This window comes from Tursiops truncatus, chromosome 18, assembly GCF_011762595.2.
Source record: "Tursiops truncatus isolate mTurTru1 chromosome 18, mTurTru1.mat.Y, whole genome shotgun sequence".
Taxonomy (NCBI): domain Eukaryota; kingdom Metazoa; phylum Chordata; class Mammalia; order Artiodactyla; family Delphinidae; genus Tursiops; species Tursiops truncatus.
The window spans coordinates 6,540,630-6,554,866 of record NC_047051.1 but is presented as its reverse complement, the minus strand read 5'-3'; the positions used below and the strand labels follow the sequence as shown (position 1 = coordinate 6,554,866).

The 14,237-nt window shown below is 49.2% G+C and overlaps 1 protein-coding gene across 1 annotated transcript in view; it reads right to left on the bottom strand.

Annotated features, from left to right (window-relative positions):
• Positions 1 to 14,237, bottom strand: part of LOC101319183 (microtubule associated scaffold protein 2) — a 62,079-nt gene that overhangs the window by 9,761 nt on the left and 38,081 nt on the right. Inside the window, exons 3-5 of the mRNA XM_019936803.3 lie at positions 13,966 to 14,180; positions 6,229 to 6,334; positions 2,951 to 3,024 (exon numbers count right to left, since the gene is read on the bottom strand). Of these exons, the coding sequence (XP_019792362.1) occupies positions 2,951 to 3,024; positions 6,229 to 6,334; positions 13,966 to 14,180 (395 nt within the window). The remainder of the gene's footprint in view (positions 1 to 2,950; positions 3,025 to 6,228; positions 6,335 to 13,965; positions 14,181 to 14,237) is intronic.

The following is a 14,237-nucleotide window of genomic DNA, read 5'->3' as shown; positions in this document are numbered from 1 at the left end:
CGCAGCACGCATGCGTAGAACGTGACTATAAAATGACTGGAGCGCTCCGTAGTTTAACCACTGTGTCCAGGTTTCCCCATCTGTAAAATGGGTACGGTAATAATAATACCTAGCCCAGAGGATGGTGGTGAGTTAATACTTAGAACAGTACCTGGCATACAGTAAGTGCTCTATAAATATTAGCTATTATTTTATTGCAAAAATTAAAATGACTGGAGTGCTACCCACCTCCTATACAAGCCTCGTCAGAGCAAGCATTCCTCTCGAGCCTCTTGTCCTCCATTAAAATGTGAAACAGTGCAACACTCAGGCAAGTACCATCTAGGCGGCATCTAAACTATCACACTGTGTTTTTTCTGCTTTCTTCGCCATTATTCAAAACAGATCCTCAGGCACACAATGGTGCCCCAGCAATCAGACAGGACGTGCTGTTCTTCAACTTGGATTGGCTACTTTATGCCAAGGTAAGAGCACCAAGACCCAGCTGGTGACCTGGCCCGGCAGGGACCACTTGGAGTTAACCAACGGCCCCATAATAATGATGATGATGGCAAATGTAACAACGCCTGAAACTATTATAATAGCACTAGCTGCTGCCTAGTGCTCTATGCCCTTTACACACGATGAAATCAATTTATTTTTAAGGCAGGATCAGAAAATTTTTAAACAGAAAATTCTCTCTCTGCCCATCTGGGCCACTACCCCTCTTTAGTGTGCACGGTGCATCTGCATTATACATTAACTAGATCCCCTTAGAAGACGCAGGAATGCCTGCTCACCGGAAAAAAAAAGCAATTTTCTCCTGGAGCCAGCAAGGTAACTCCTTAGGAGATAACATTCCCTTCTCAATCCTGTAAGGGGTCACGATGACCCACTACTTGCCCTGTTGGACTACGTACACTGTCAATATGTTACTTTGATGTAAGACCCTTTGCCTCAAAAATTTATATAACTGTGCATTGACCTCTAAGGGACAGTCCTTAGCGCTCTGTCTTTTAATCTTTAAAAAAAAGTTAATACAATTTTTAAAGGTTACTATTTACAGTTATTACAAAATATTGCAATTACAAAATATTCCCCGTGTTGTACAACACATCCTCGAGCCTATTTACACCCAGCAATTTGCACCTCCCCTCCCCCATCCCTACGTGCCCTCCCCCCACTGGTAACCACTAGTTTGTTCTCTGTATCTGTGAGTCTGCTTCTTTTATGTTACATTCACTAGTTTGTTGTGTTTTTTATATTCCACATATAAGTGACATCATACAGTGTTTGTCTTTCTCTGACGTATTTCACTTAGCAGCATGCCCTCCAAGTCTATCCATGTTGCTTCAAATGGCAAAATTTCGTTCTTTTCTATGGCTGAGTAGTATTCCATTGTATACCACATAAAGACTGTCTCCTGGGTTCTAATCCTCAGGTTGGCTCAAATAAAATTCTCCATTTCTTTCTTGGATTGACTATTGATTAATGTTTTCATTGACACACATATTATTTCCCTTAAGCTGCTCACACTTTGAGGAAGGAATTGGCATTATCCCCATTTTACAGATGGGTAAACTAAGGTTTACAGCTTATGTAGCTGTCCAAGATTTCAAAGCTATTAAGAGAAGGTACAGTGGGGATTTAAACCTCAAACTCAAATCTTTTACCCCAAACCTGTTTCTCTAGCTGCCAGCAGCCCAAGGAGACTGGCCTAAGCAACTGTACCCACCTCACACCAGAAAATCTCCAGCTCAAATGCATCTGCCCATGAGTTACCACTAAAATGCGCACAGTTCATGACTGTGTGATGTGAGTGGCAAAGTGAAGACTCATGGATGGAGCAGAACTCTCCCTTCTTTTGGTTTTGGACCGTTTGGGGTTTTCTGATACATCACAGTATGGCTGTTACCTTCCTGGGTTGTGTTCCTTAAGGGTAATGTATCTGGGTGGTGTGGGATGTGGGGTACACAAAGAAGTTTGGGGTTAATTTGCCAAGGACAAGCCACACAGGGAGCACGTGGGCATGTGAGGCCCCCCGATGGATCCATGGATCGACGGACCGGGGGTGGGTTTGCAGCAGGTGGTTTCCCATTTAAAAACTTTTGAATAGTACACTCAATAGTGTGACACTCCATGATCCTAGATTCTTTTCTCGGCAGGGCAGGCTCTGTGCGAGAAACACTGCCTGGGGAAAGTGAGCCATTGAAGAAACAAAACTCCTGCCTTTGTATTAGAATTATGGTAATCACCTCCCAAATTTCCAGATGTGAATGTTCCTAATATTTAAAAGGTAATCTTTCTATGACTGGGACGTCCACAGCTGGCAATGGAAGCAGGGCTACCAGCCTCCCCTTGGCTTCCCAGGCAGCCCCTCTCTAGGGCTGGGGGCAGTCAACATCTTTTCACAGAAGCAGCTGATTGGGGTCTCTGGAAGGCAGAGACCTCCATTCTCCCCTCCGAGATCAGAAGGAAGCCAGGCAGCGCCCCTGGCATCTGAGACCCACACTCTGTGTAGGTTTCAAGCGGGACGCCAAGAAGCTTCGTTACATCTCCAGGGGGTTGAAGTTGCTTTTACAATTCCCAGAACATGTCCTGCGATTTATGCCCTACATGAGTCTCCTTATCCCGTTACCCCCGCCTAGAATGCTCTGCTCCCTAATCCTCCCCTTTCCCCAAACATGACTCTGACCGCAAGCACATGGGCCGTCTCTTGGAACCCCTGTGGCGCTAACGGTATTATTCATTCTGTGCAAGCACGTGTTACCTTCCGTGCTGGTCTGTCACTATTTGTATCACAGCTCTGAGTAGACAGTCAACTCCTTAAGGGCAGGGAGTAAGTCTTATTTACCCCCATATTCCAATGCTTAGTACAGGATCCAGTACACGGTAGGTGCTGGATAAATGTCTGCGGACAGGAATAACAATGCTGCCATTATCATGATGTTGGAGTTAAGGAAACACTAACCTGTAATGACAGCCGCAGCTTTTCAAAATTTTCTTCCAATTCTTTCTTTTCAAGCTCGTGGGTAGATATCAGTTCTGGAGAGAAGACATCAAATTGTTAGGCTGATCTTTCTTTTGAAAAGGGATCAAACAAGATTCTTTTGCCAGGCTAAGACTAGTGACGTAGGTGAGTAAGGGACACCAGTATATAGTGGACTTAAGCCTAAAGAGACCTCTCCATTAGTCTGAAATTGTATGCAATGTTATTTAGGAGAGAGGGAGAAAGGATGAGGAAGGAAATAGGAGAAAGGGCAAGGGTTAAGAGGAAAGAAAGGAGGGAGGGAAGCAAACAGAGTACACGCACACGCACGCACGCACGCACACACACTCACTTTTATACCCAGCTCTACCAACACCCTGGCCAAGTCAGATTCTCCATTCACAGCACTCACTGAATTCTCCAACTATTCCTAATGGTAAATCCACTAGGTAATTAATGTTAAATCTCCCTTTTCTTCCCTCCCAGGATCACTCTTCTTTTCTACCACGAAGCCGCAGTCTCAGGCTGAAGCAGGGACCTTTCCAAGGAGAGCGGGGCATGGACTGGAGAATGGACAGGTGAACGGGACCAGTGCTGTGCCTGCAGAGTCACCTTGGTGGCCTCTGGGCCACACTCTGGAAACCACAGATGCTAGGATTCGCTTAAGCAAAGAGTCGATGTTAAGCCACTCAGACAGAAGGAAGGACTCATTGGACTGGTTCCTCTTGGGGAGTCTGGAGCAATTCTATTCCGTGAAAAGTGTCATTCCAGTGATAATTTGCAAGACAGGCAGCAAGAGATGTCATGTAAGAGTTATTAAGCAAATGGATTCTATAAAAAATCCTCCAGATGGGAATAGTCTTATTAGCTGGGTGAAGCCCGTCTCATTCTAGCTACACAAGCAATTTGTTTTCATGTTATAACTGGAGAGAGGAAAGGTCTCATTAATCAACCTGGATCATATGCTTAGCACAGGAGAGTACTGGAGACCAATAATTATCATTCCGGCTGGCATAAGCTGCAATTAAGAAAAACTTTGTGGTTTCCATTGACCCAAATCTTTTAACTAATGATGGTTAAAGGTCTCTTAGAAATCCAGTTGTTATAGCTGAAATTTACATTTGGGAAAAAAGAAAAAAGTTTGTGCTTATTTTATTGACATAAAACCATGTGGGTTTCTGGTCTACCTGCCTTTGTCTAAATGATTACTTTTAATAGGCATTGAGAGCACCATCCATAATAATGAAGTTTTTAGCTACCATTACACACGCCCACATTGTCTTCACATTATATGTAATTCAAAGGCCCTGGACGTGGCGTCTAAGCGAGACTTCATTAGTCAGAAAAATCTACCAAGTCTATTTATACGAAAATCCGGAAACAAAAGTCAACACTCATTGTAACATTTCCGTTCCTGTTCCCTTTCCTGAGACCATTTTCCTACAGTGTAGTGATGGGCTTTAGGGCATTTTCAGATACCCTATACCTCACAAGCAAAGAAAAGTCCGGATCTATTAGGTGGCATAAACCATGGCGACTATCTATGTACTCATAATGTAGTTCATTATTTTAAGGTCCTGACACTCCGTCCCATGCTTAAGACTGTGCTCTAAGAGAGTGCTTCTCCAATTCTGCTACATATTAGAATCACCTGGGGAGCTTTAAAAAATCCCGATGCCTGGGCTGCACCCCAGGGCAATTAGATCGGAACCTCTGTAAGGGGAGCTACACATCAGTATTTTTTAAAAAACTCTCCAGGTGGTTCCAATGTGCATCCAGGGGTGGGAGCTGGTCCTCTAAGCATGAGACGCGCTCTCAGGAACAGGTAACGCATTTAACTAGTTCTCAGGAAATTCCTCTCCCTTGCGTCCAGCTTGGACTTTTCCACGTATGGGTAGTCCCCAGAGGCGGGGGGTTGGTGCTCGAGGGGGCAATCACATGAGCATTGATTACTGCACAGTGGGCCTTGCTGTTTACAAAGAACATTTTAAAATAATTTTAAAACCCTGATATTAATTCTCAAATTTTTGGAATTTATTAATCTATTGTTAAATTAATTGTTTTTCATATACTTTTAACAATCAGCTGACTGGGGAGGAAGAAATGAGGAAAGGGGAAATTGAAAAACAAATTCTCTATATGACGTAAATGCACGTTAACGTGTAAAAAGCTTCTTTCACAGTCAAAATCTTAGTAGTACTTAGTTAAACGCTGTTGCTATTGTTACAACCCACATAAAATCCTACATATCCAAAGACAAGTCAAAGTTATAAAAAATGTAAAAAGAAAGATCCTGAGAGTCCACTTACATCCATGGTGAATGTGGTCTGAGTGCAAGGTGTGGAGAGCCAGGCCCAATCAGATGCTGGCGTGGCCGTGACAACACCACACCTGTGGGATGGTTATAAGGCCACAACACAAGACAAAGCCCAGGATTTCTACACTTACTGTAGAACAGTGGGTCTCAAGCTTGGCTACCTGTTACATTCACCTATGAGCTTTAACAAGCCCAGGCTGTAACCCAGACCAGCTACCAAACCCTGCTCTGGGACCAAGGCTCCAGTATTCAGGCAGGGTTGAGAGGATCGGCTTCAGAGGAAAGTACAGTAAGTCCCCTACAAAAGAACCTTCAAGCTGTGAACTTTCAAAGATGCGAATGTGCATTCCATCAACGTCAGGCGTGAGTGACATTGCAGCTGGCCCTCCGTCCCCTATTGCTGACGATCCTTCAGCTCTACCATCTCCCACCTCCTCTCTCCCCTCCAGTCAGTAACTCTTCTTGCCTGTTTGGGCGATGCCAGCCCCTGGATGCCAGCTGTTGTACTGGACTACTGTACTTTTCAAGGTACTGGACTGTGAGATTAAACATGTTTTCTTTACTTTTGTGTTGTTTGTTTTTTATGTATTATTTGTGTGAAAAGTATTATGAACCTATTACAGGACAGTACTATATAGCTGATTGTGTTAGTTGGGTACCTAGGCTAACTTTGTTGGACTTACGAACGAATTGGACTTACGAACGCGCTCTCGGAACGGAACTCATTCATATGTAGGGGACTTACTGTAGTTACCCGGGTCCTGGATTTCTGTCTTTTCTGAACCCAAGAAGCAACACAAAGGACACACCAGGAAGGAAAGGAAGGAAGAAGGGAAAGGGAAGCAAGAGGGAAAGGGAGGGCTCCCCATGTCTGCAGCCGGAGAGGGTCAGTGCGCACAGCCCACCCTGCCCGCCCACCGCGCGCACCAAGCCTCGTAGCTACCTTGCACCTTGTGGTCGTGGTCATCCTGCAGGAGCGAGATGGCGACCGTGTGGCTGTTTTCCATCTCTAGGAGAGCCGCCTCATGGCTGGCGGTGATGTCTTCCACCTGCAGGAGATCACAGCTCTGGTTACACAGAGAGCCGGGGACCGGGGGCTCCAATGGCCTCGCTGCTTGGAGGACTGAGGTGGACTGCAACGAGGGGAAATGTCAGTGGCCCAAACGTCAAGGGCAGGACACTCTACTGTGATGGCGGCTACCTCCAGCCTTGTGCCGAGGCAGCAGAGCCAGGATTTGTTGGTGACGCGGGAGTCCCGGAGTCAGGGGCGGCGGGGCAGGGGATGTCACAGGGAAGTCACCGCCACAGCCCTGCCGCTCATGCAACGGGAAGCAGCTCCCGGGGTGGGGTGGGTAGCTGCCGAAGCCACCTCTTTACTGCCCTGCGCCCCCTCTGGACCATTTCCTTCCACCCCATTCCTTCCCCTTCCACCAAGCATTCCGTGAGGTAATAAGGGACAGAAGACGGTCCTCCCCTACCAGAAGGTCCGTTCTGCTTCCTGGCAGCAGGTGGGAGCTACCGCACGCGAGGCATCTGGAGGGAGCTAACATTTATTAAGCTACACTCTCGGCTTCTCCACTCAAGCCTCACAGCAATATGATAAAGTAAATGTTTTCATGTTCATTTCCCAGACGAGGAAACTGAGGCTCAGAGAGGCTTGAAGTGTTTTGCCCAAAGGCTAGTGAATGGCAGAGCCAGCAGTCAGCACAGGGCTGTGTGACATCCATGGCGAAGCTCTGAAACGCACTGCCCTTGCCTCCCCCCGCAAGACCAGCAACCAGTGCCCAGGGACCCTCTCACCAGCCCCAAGGCAAGTGGGCAGGTGTGTGTGTGTGTGCTCGCCACCCCTGTTCCAGCCGTGAACCTGCCCCCCGGATCACGGTGCAGACCTCCCCCTGCCCAGGCTGTGGGACCTGCTCCCAAGAAGCTGCTGTTTCTCTGGCTGATGGTACATTTCCAGGAGTTTAATCACAGGTAGTGCAGCCAGCCCAGGATTTTTTTTTTGTTTTTGACTGTTTTTCATTATATATATATATTTTTAACATCTTTATTGGAGTATAATTGCTTTACAGTGGCGTGTTAGTTTCTGCTTTATAACAAAGTGAATCAGTTATACATATACATATATCCCCATATCTCTTCCCTCTTGCATCTCCCTCCCTCCCACCCTCCCTATCCACCGCCTCCCCCAGGTGGTCACAAAGTACCGAGCTGATCTCCCTGTGCTACGCCAGCCCAGGATTTTTTATTTTCCCCCTTCCTGATCTCTGGCCCCACCACACACCTTCCATCTTTACTGCTTTTGTTACTTTTGTTGTTGCAGCTGTTATTTTAACTTCAAATGTATGACTTACAGGACTCATTGCATAAGACGACCTCTCCCTGTGATAGCAAACCAGAACAATGTTTTTCCAAATTCTCTGTCGGTGACCCACTGTAAAAACACCATTGTACATTGTTACACACACACACACACACACACACACACACACACACATACACGGGGCGTGTGTGTGAAACCAAAGTTTCACAAAATGACACTTTCCCCTCTTACCTGCAGTAATCTCGTTTTTAAATTTTTATTCTATGTTCCTTTGTTGTTTTTCAAAATGCAGTTACAAACCACTAAATTCATTTCACAACGTACTAAGGTGTCAAAACCTAGCATTTGAACAACACTGAACCAGCGCACCTGCCCATGCCCTGAAGCTCTGTGGCGGACCGGCTCAGAACACTGTCCAGCCACCTCTCAGAGGGTCTCATTTCTCTGGGGATAATTCACAGGCTGATCTTTGATCTGTAAAAGGAGGAAGAACTCTTCACAAGAAAGGAAGCCCGCTTGTGAAGGGGATGCATGGGAGTGTTTGTATTTTAAAATGGGATAGATTCCCATTCTGGATACCATCATTGCTTGGGAAAGTTGGCCCGACTTCTGTCTCCTATGGTAAAAGGAAGTGTCATCCACTAAAACAGAAATATCACTGCCAAGACCAACAACGAACTTGACAGCGTTCGGAAAGCTGCATTACGCCATGAAAATGGACATGGTATGCGATGGTTCACTTTTACCTACTGGCCATTCTTGATTAAACAATACTTCACTCGAGGCTCAGAGCTATGAATCCACTCAGCAGAAAGGCCGATTACTGCAGTTTTTAATTGCCCAAATCCTGTTTATATGAAGGTTTTTTATGGAATCTTTGTCCAAAGACTTTCAGTCTCTTGGAAAAACAAATCATCGGTTAAAAAAAATGGAACTGGTTTTCCTTATGCTCCGCTGGTGACTTCCGTTAGAAACAAGTACCCACACATTGTTTGGAGGTATGTTAGTTCAGTAGAAAGAAGAATCTTTCATCCGTCCTTAGTATGATTCTAATTTATTGGGTTCTTACCCAAATTGCCACGGGTGGTTTCAGAAAAGAGAGATGGATGCCGGGACTACGTTCCAGAAGAGTCCCTTTCGTCCTGGCGGTGGGTCTGCTCTGATCAGCAAGGGTGGCGCTTCATCGCATGCCCCCCTGCCTTGGTGGAGTCAGGTCTTTGATTTAGTGGTGATGGAATACCACACGCAATATACCAAGGATGATGTAAGGGTGTGATCTGTCTGTTACAGCCTCTCAGAGGGGCTTCTGGGGATGAAATACTGATCCCCGAATTCCTCCACATGCAATGAGAGGAAAGCCCAGGATGTTCTGAAGGAAACCAGTGAGAGTCAGTGAGCCAAAATCTGGGCATCATGGTCCTTACTCTCGAGTGATTGAGGTTTCCAGACATGCGTATGGTTTTTAAAGACTGTTCCCTCTACAAGGAAGGGGCCGTGCACTGTTGGCCGTCCCCTTTCTTATCCCAGTTTCAATCCCCATGGCTTCTCCTCTATGGCTCTAGGCTTCTTTCCAGAGCACGGGGCAGCAGCCCGTCCGAGCTCTCAGCCTGAGAAGACCTCCAGGTCGGCAGGCATTTGAGGGGATTCAGACAAGTTGACCCAAGGGACACACAAGATATGTTTTGCGTTGTAGATCACCGAAAACGAGACAGAGGCGCTTAGCCATTATCCGGCCACAGCAAACTTATGCTGGGTGAAGTTTCATTTTCTTCCTTTTAGAACCCTGGGTGCCCCCGTCCCCCCAAAATCTCTGCTGGGCCAGCCTCCTCCCTCTTCCAGGAGGACAAAGTTCTGAGCTGGCTGCGGAGGTCTGTCCATGTGCCCATCAAGTAGTCCCAGGGGTACAGAGCAGCAGCTGGTCCCTGCACCAGGCTCTGTTCCTGCAGCTGTTTGCTGTTTAGCTGAGTTCCAGCAAAGCAAAGGGCTGGGAAGCCGCCCTCTCCGATGGGTAAGAATAGAGCTGTGGGCTTACTTCATTCAGCCATTTGCAAAATGCAATTATGGGAGCCTTCGGCAATTCACTGAGAGAAGACTTCCATTTACAACGAAGACGCATGGGCTTTACATTGTCTCGGCTTTCCTCATTAAAGAAAACCAGATTAAACTCCCATTTGCCCCCATCTGCGACGTGTCTTCCTATCTGATGAGACAGAGGGAGCTGCCCCTGTCTTTTCTCTCCAGGGCTCTCTGAACGACTCTCCTTCCGGATAACGAGACGACCCACCATCCCTTCTGTCCCTGCATCCCTGCTACATCATCCTGGGTACCGACTCCGAGCAGGCAGCCAGCCCCGCCAGAGCTCCTGGGCTGACCTCATGCCCCTCCGGGCTGTGCCTTTGCCCCTTTGCCGCCCACCACGTGGGCAGGTGTTCACAGAGGCTTCTATCTCCCGGCTCTGCCTCTTTCCAGTGTCCGGAGGCTCTGGGCTGCGATGGGCGGGGCTCTGGCGCCGGAAAACAGAGGGGCCCTCGGGACCTCATTCTATTTGATCAGAGAGTGTGGTTTCGCTGATGGCAGCTGTGCACCTGCCGTGCGGGACGGATATGGGACAGAATGCGAGATGATGGCCGAAGTGGCCTCTGCACGGTCTGATTAAGTGTGGGCACGCTGGGCCTCCCAGTTAAGTCTAAAAGGATGATTTCTTTAGGAAAGGTTACAAAGTGTGTCCCGGATATGAGACAAAGCCAACGTAAATGCCAAAGGCTGAACACTACTGCTCCTCTGGAAAGGAGTCTCTGCTCAAAAGGCAGAATCCAGAATGCCTTTAGGAACCAGGGGGCCCTGCACGAGGGGCTTCCGGGCCGGGTCAGGGAGAGAGACAAACTGCCACAGGGTCTTGGAGGGAGAAGGTCAAAGGTCACAAGTCTGATCACTGAACACCAGGCTCCGTGGGCGAGTACATTTGGAGCAGAAAAGGAAAAGCATTTGTGTTTACCTTGAAAAATCTGTTTCGTGTGCCCTGAGATAGGGAAGCTTGGGAAACCTGGCTTCTGTTAATGTGCGGCCAGCTCTAGAATGAGCACTGATCTGATGAAACACCTTTATAATCCGACTTTTAAGATAAGAGTCCTAGCATATCTTTAAAGGCACGGAAGAAAGCCAGGAGGCCAGGCCACGCCCCTGCTCATACCCCTGCAGGGCTAAAGAAGGAGGCCCTGCACATCCCCCGACACCAGACAGCTGCAGCTCTGGGCCCCGGGAAGCCCCAGTCCGTGACTCTGATTCCATCAGCGCGCGGTGCAGACAGGAGGAGTGCTTTGCCAGAAGCTCCCCAGTGACTCCCATGTGGAGACAGAGAGACGGTCTTTGCCGCTCGAGGCAAGTGGACGGCTGGATCTTCCTAGGGGCATCCTGCGGTAAGGTCAGAGGTCAGCCGGCCTTCTTGAGGGAGTTCCTGATCAGAGAAAAGCCTCAGAACTTCCTGCGTCAGAATGGAAGCAGCCTCTGCGCTGCCGGCCGGGGCACCGGGGCGCCAGGAGAGGCCCCATTGGTGAACTTGAGTTTTAAGGCTCGAGATGGCAGGATCTATGGGTCAGCCCTGCCGAACGTGACTGTCCCCCACAGAGAGGCCCTGAGCATGGAGGGTCGGCACAGATCGCTGGAACCACGGACGTTCCAGACCCCCACTGCGGCCAGGCACCGAGCCCCTCCTGGACCGAATACACGAGCATTTACTCTCCCTGGAAATTAGAATACGGCTTGACGCGCATTTCACCTTCTTCCTGGTTGCCTGCGCGCCCCCTGCTGGAGAAGCTGAAGGTCAAGACAACAGCCAACATCCAGCAGCAGGAGCAGGATCAGGGGCCTGAGTAATACGTAGATTTCAACCATCCATCCCTCCCCCTGCCCCCAAACCAGTGGGTTTCTATAGGAATGATTTACTCGAATGTAAAGCGTGCAGATGCTCTTTCCACCATAAAGCTTTCCCTCATCCTCCCATCTGGAAGGAAACTCTCAGTTCCTAAACACAGAATCTGTATTTCCCACCCAGTATTACAGTTTCTGGAGAAAGTGCCTCAGAACTTCCCTGGATCTATAACCTGAGGCTATGGAACAAGCAAGTCCACGTTTTATAAATGTTGGCATCCCTTGCAGTGTGACGTCATGAGGCCGCGCGTGCGGCGGACCTTCACTGACTGTTCTTTGCTTAGATGGATGAATAAGCAAATGAATCACTTCAGCTGTAAAGGATCAGGGAGAACAGGATCAGAGCTCTCAGGAGACAGAGCACTTTTAAAATATACATAAGTAGCTCATGTAACTCACTCTCAAGTGGGAAAGTCAGGGCCTCCAATCTCTCCCGGTATGAAATCTTTAAAAGGCCGCTGTCCCAGCTCAAAGGCAGATGAGGCCACACCCCCCAGCACAGGCTCCTGCACCGACAAAACTTAGCGAGGTTCTGCCCCGGCTCCCTCCACTGGCGGACGGGCTCCCTCCACTGGCGGACGGGCTCCGCTCGGCAGTGGCCCTGGCTTCCCGGTTTCCCACACACGACACCCCAGCATGAGCGTTTGTTCAGAGGCTCATCCTTCTGCCAGGGGACCACCTCCTGCCCTTCCTTCCATCTCTTGGCATCTTCTCAACCAACCCAGAACTTTGGACCAAAAGTCAGTGAATATGGGTATAAATACATTCTTTGTGTAAAATTGGGAATGAACAGCCCCAGGATACAGGGCACAGAACAAGCCAGTATCTGTACCAGGTCTGAGCTGTATCAAGGGACCACGAAGCAGGTAAGACTAAAGACGGCAGCCGTGCAAATGTCCACTTAAAGCCAGCTGAGAAGCCAAGATGCTGAATCTAATCTTCTAATCTTAGCCCAGCAGGTAACCTTAGCTGAAACCTATCTGTCTCCCAGCCTCTAAGTCTGTACCACCTCAAGCAGGCAGATGCGTCTGGTTTCCACAGGCCTCTAGAAAAAGGAGGACGACTAACCCAAGATGCTGAATAGAAGAAAGTGTTGTCAAACAGGAGACCGTTTATCCCAACAATAGCACCTATTATTACTCTGAGATTTCTCCCATGCCCGCCGTGATTCGCAAGCCTCTGGGGACCTGCGCCATCCAGATTACCTACCGGGGAGGCAGCCCAAACGTTCATGATAGTGAAGGGCCACTCGGCACCAGCCTGAGATGTAAAGTGAGCTCTTCACAAATGCCAGTTTACCTTAGGGATACCATGAGCAGACCAGGGGTAACAATACACAATTAGAAGGTGGGCATTAAGGCGTCAGAGCCTTGGGGACTTAGGAGGAAGAGAAGAGGGAGGGGCAAACGAGCTCTCTCGGAAGCAGAGGGGTCTCGTCTTAACCTGCCTGTCACACCGGCGCCAACACGGTAACGGACACGGCAGCTGGCCGTGGGGATGGGCACGCCAGGCTCCTACCTGCTTTCAGGCTGACAGGCTCCCTGGGAATTCTTCCCCAGCTATGCCAGGATGAATGACCCTCTCTAGGAAGACTGCTGGGCTAAGGTTAATGAGCGGAATCCTTCTTTCATTCAGCAAATACACACTGAAGGCTCGCTCTGTGCAGGCAGGCAGTCCTGTGCCAGAGATTTAGCAGTAAACCCGGCAGAAAACTCTAGTTCAGTGCTCGAGAGCACGGACCCTGGGATCAGACTGGGTCCAACCCTGGCTCTTTCATAAGCGTGAATGCTGGCAAGTTATTTAACCTCTGGGTCTCAGTTTTCTCACCTGTAAAATGGGGACAATAATGGTACTCCCTCTAAGAGTTATCGTGGGGGTTAAATGAGTTAGTACATGTAAAGAGGGAAGAGCAGGGCCTGGCACACAGCACGTGCTAGATACACATATGTCTGTCATCATCACTGTCCTTATGGAATACGCAGAAGATCAATAAGGTACAAAGTAAAAGTTCTCATACATTAGGTAGTAGTAAGTGCCGAGGAAAAACTAAACAGGAAGAGTGTGCACGACGTGGGGAAGGAGCTGTGATTTTGGATCAGGAAAGGCCTCACTGAGAAAAGTCTGCAAGGGAGGGAGAGAGGGAGAGAGGGAGCCATGGGGTTTCTAGAGGGAGAGGATTCCAGGCAGAGGGCACAGCGAGCAAAATCTCGGAGGTGGGAGTGTGCCTGGGAGCACAAGGCGGGGAGACCAGAGTGGCTGCGGGGGACGATGGGAGGGGACAGAGGAGGGAAACGAGGTGGGGAGAGCGGGCTTGACCGGAAGCTCACCTGCTTGCTGCACGGACTCCTGGCCAAAGCGGCTCCCCTCCACCTCCCACCCACGTCTCCCGACGACGGCAAGGACAGCGCCCGGGCCGGGGCGCAGACTGACCTGCCGTTGGTGCTGACACCCGATCCGCAGCAGCTGTGCGCGGTGCTCCTCCTGGAGCTGGGCCACCTCGGTCTCGAACTGCAGCTGCAGCCGCCGCTCCAGGTCGCGCAGCTCGGCCTGCTGCCGCCAGCCCAGCCTGCGCACCTCATCCTCACAGCGCCGCTCCAGCTCCGCCTTCTCTCTCTGCAGCTTCTCGCACTTCGCCGCATGGAAGGCTGGGGACAGGGAGAGCGACACTTAAAAAACTGGCCAGGATGCACCGAAAGCGCTGC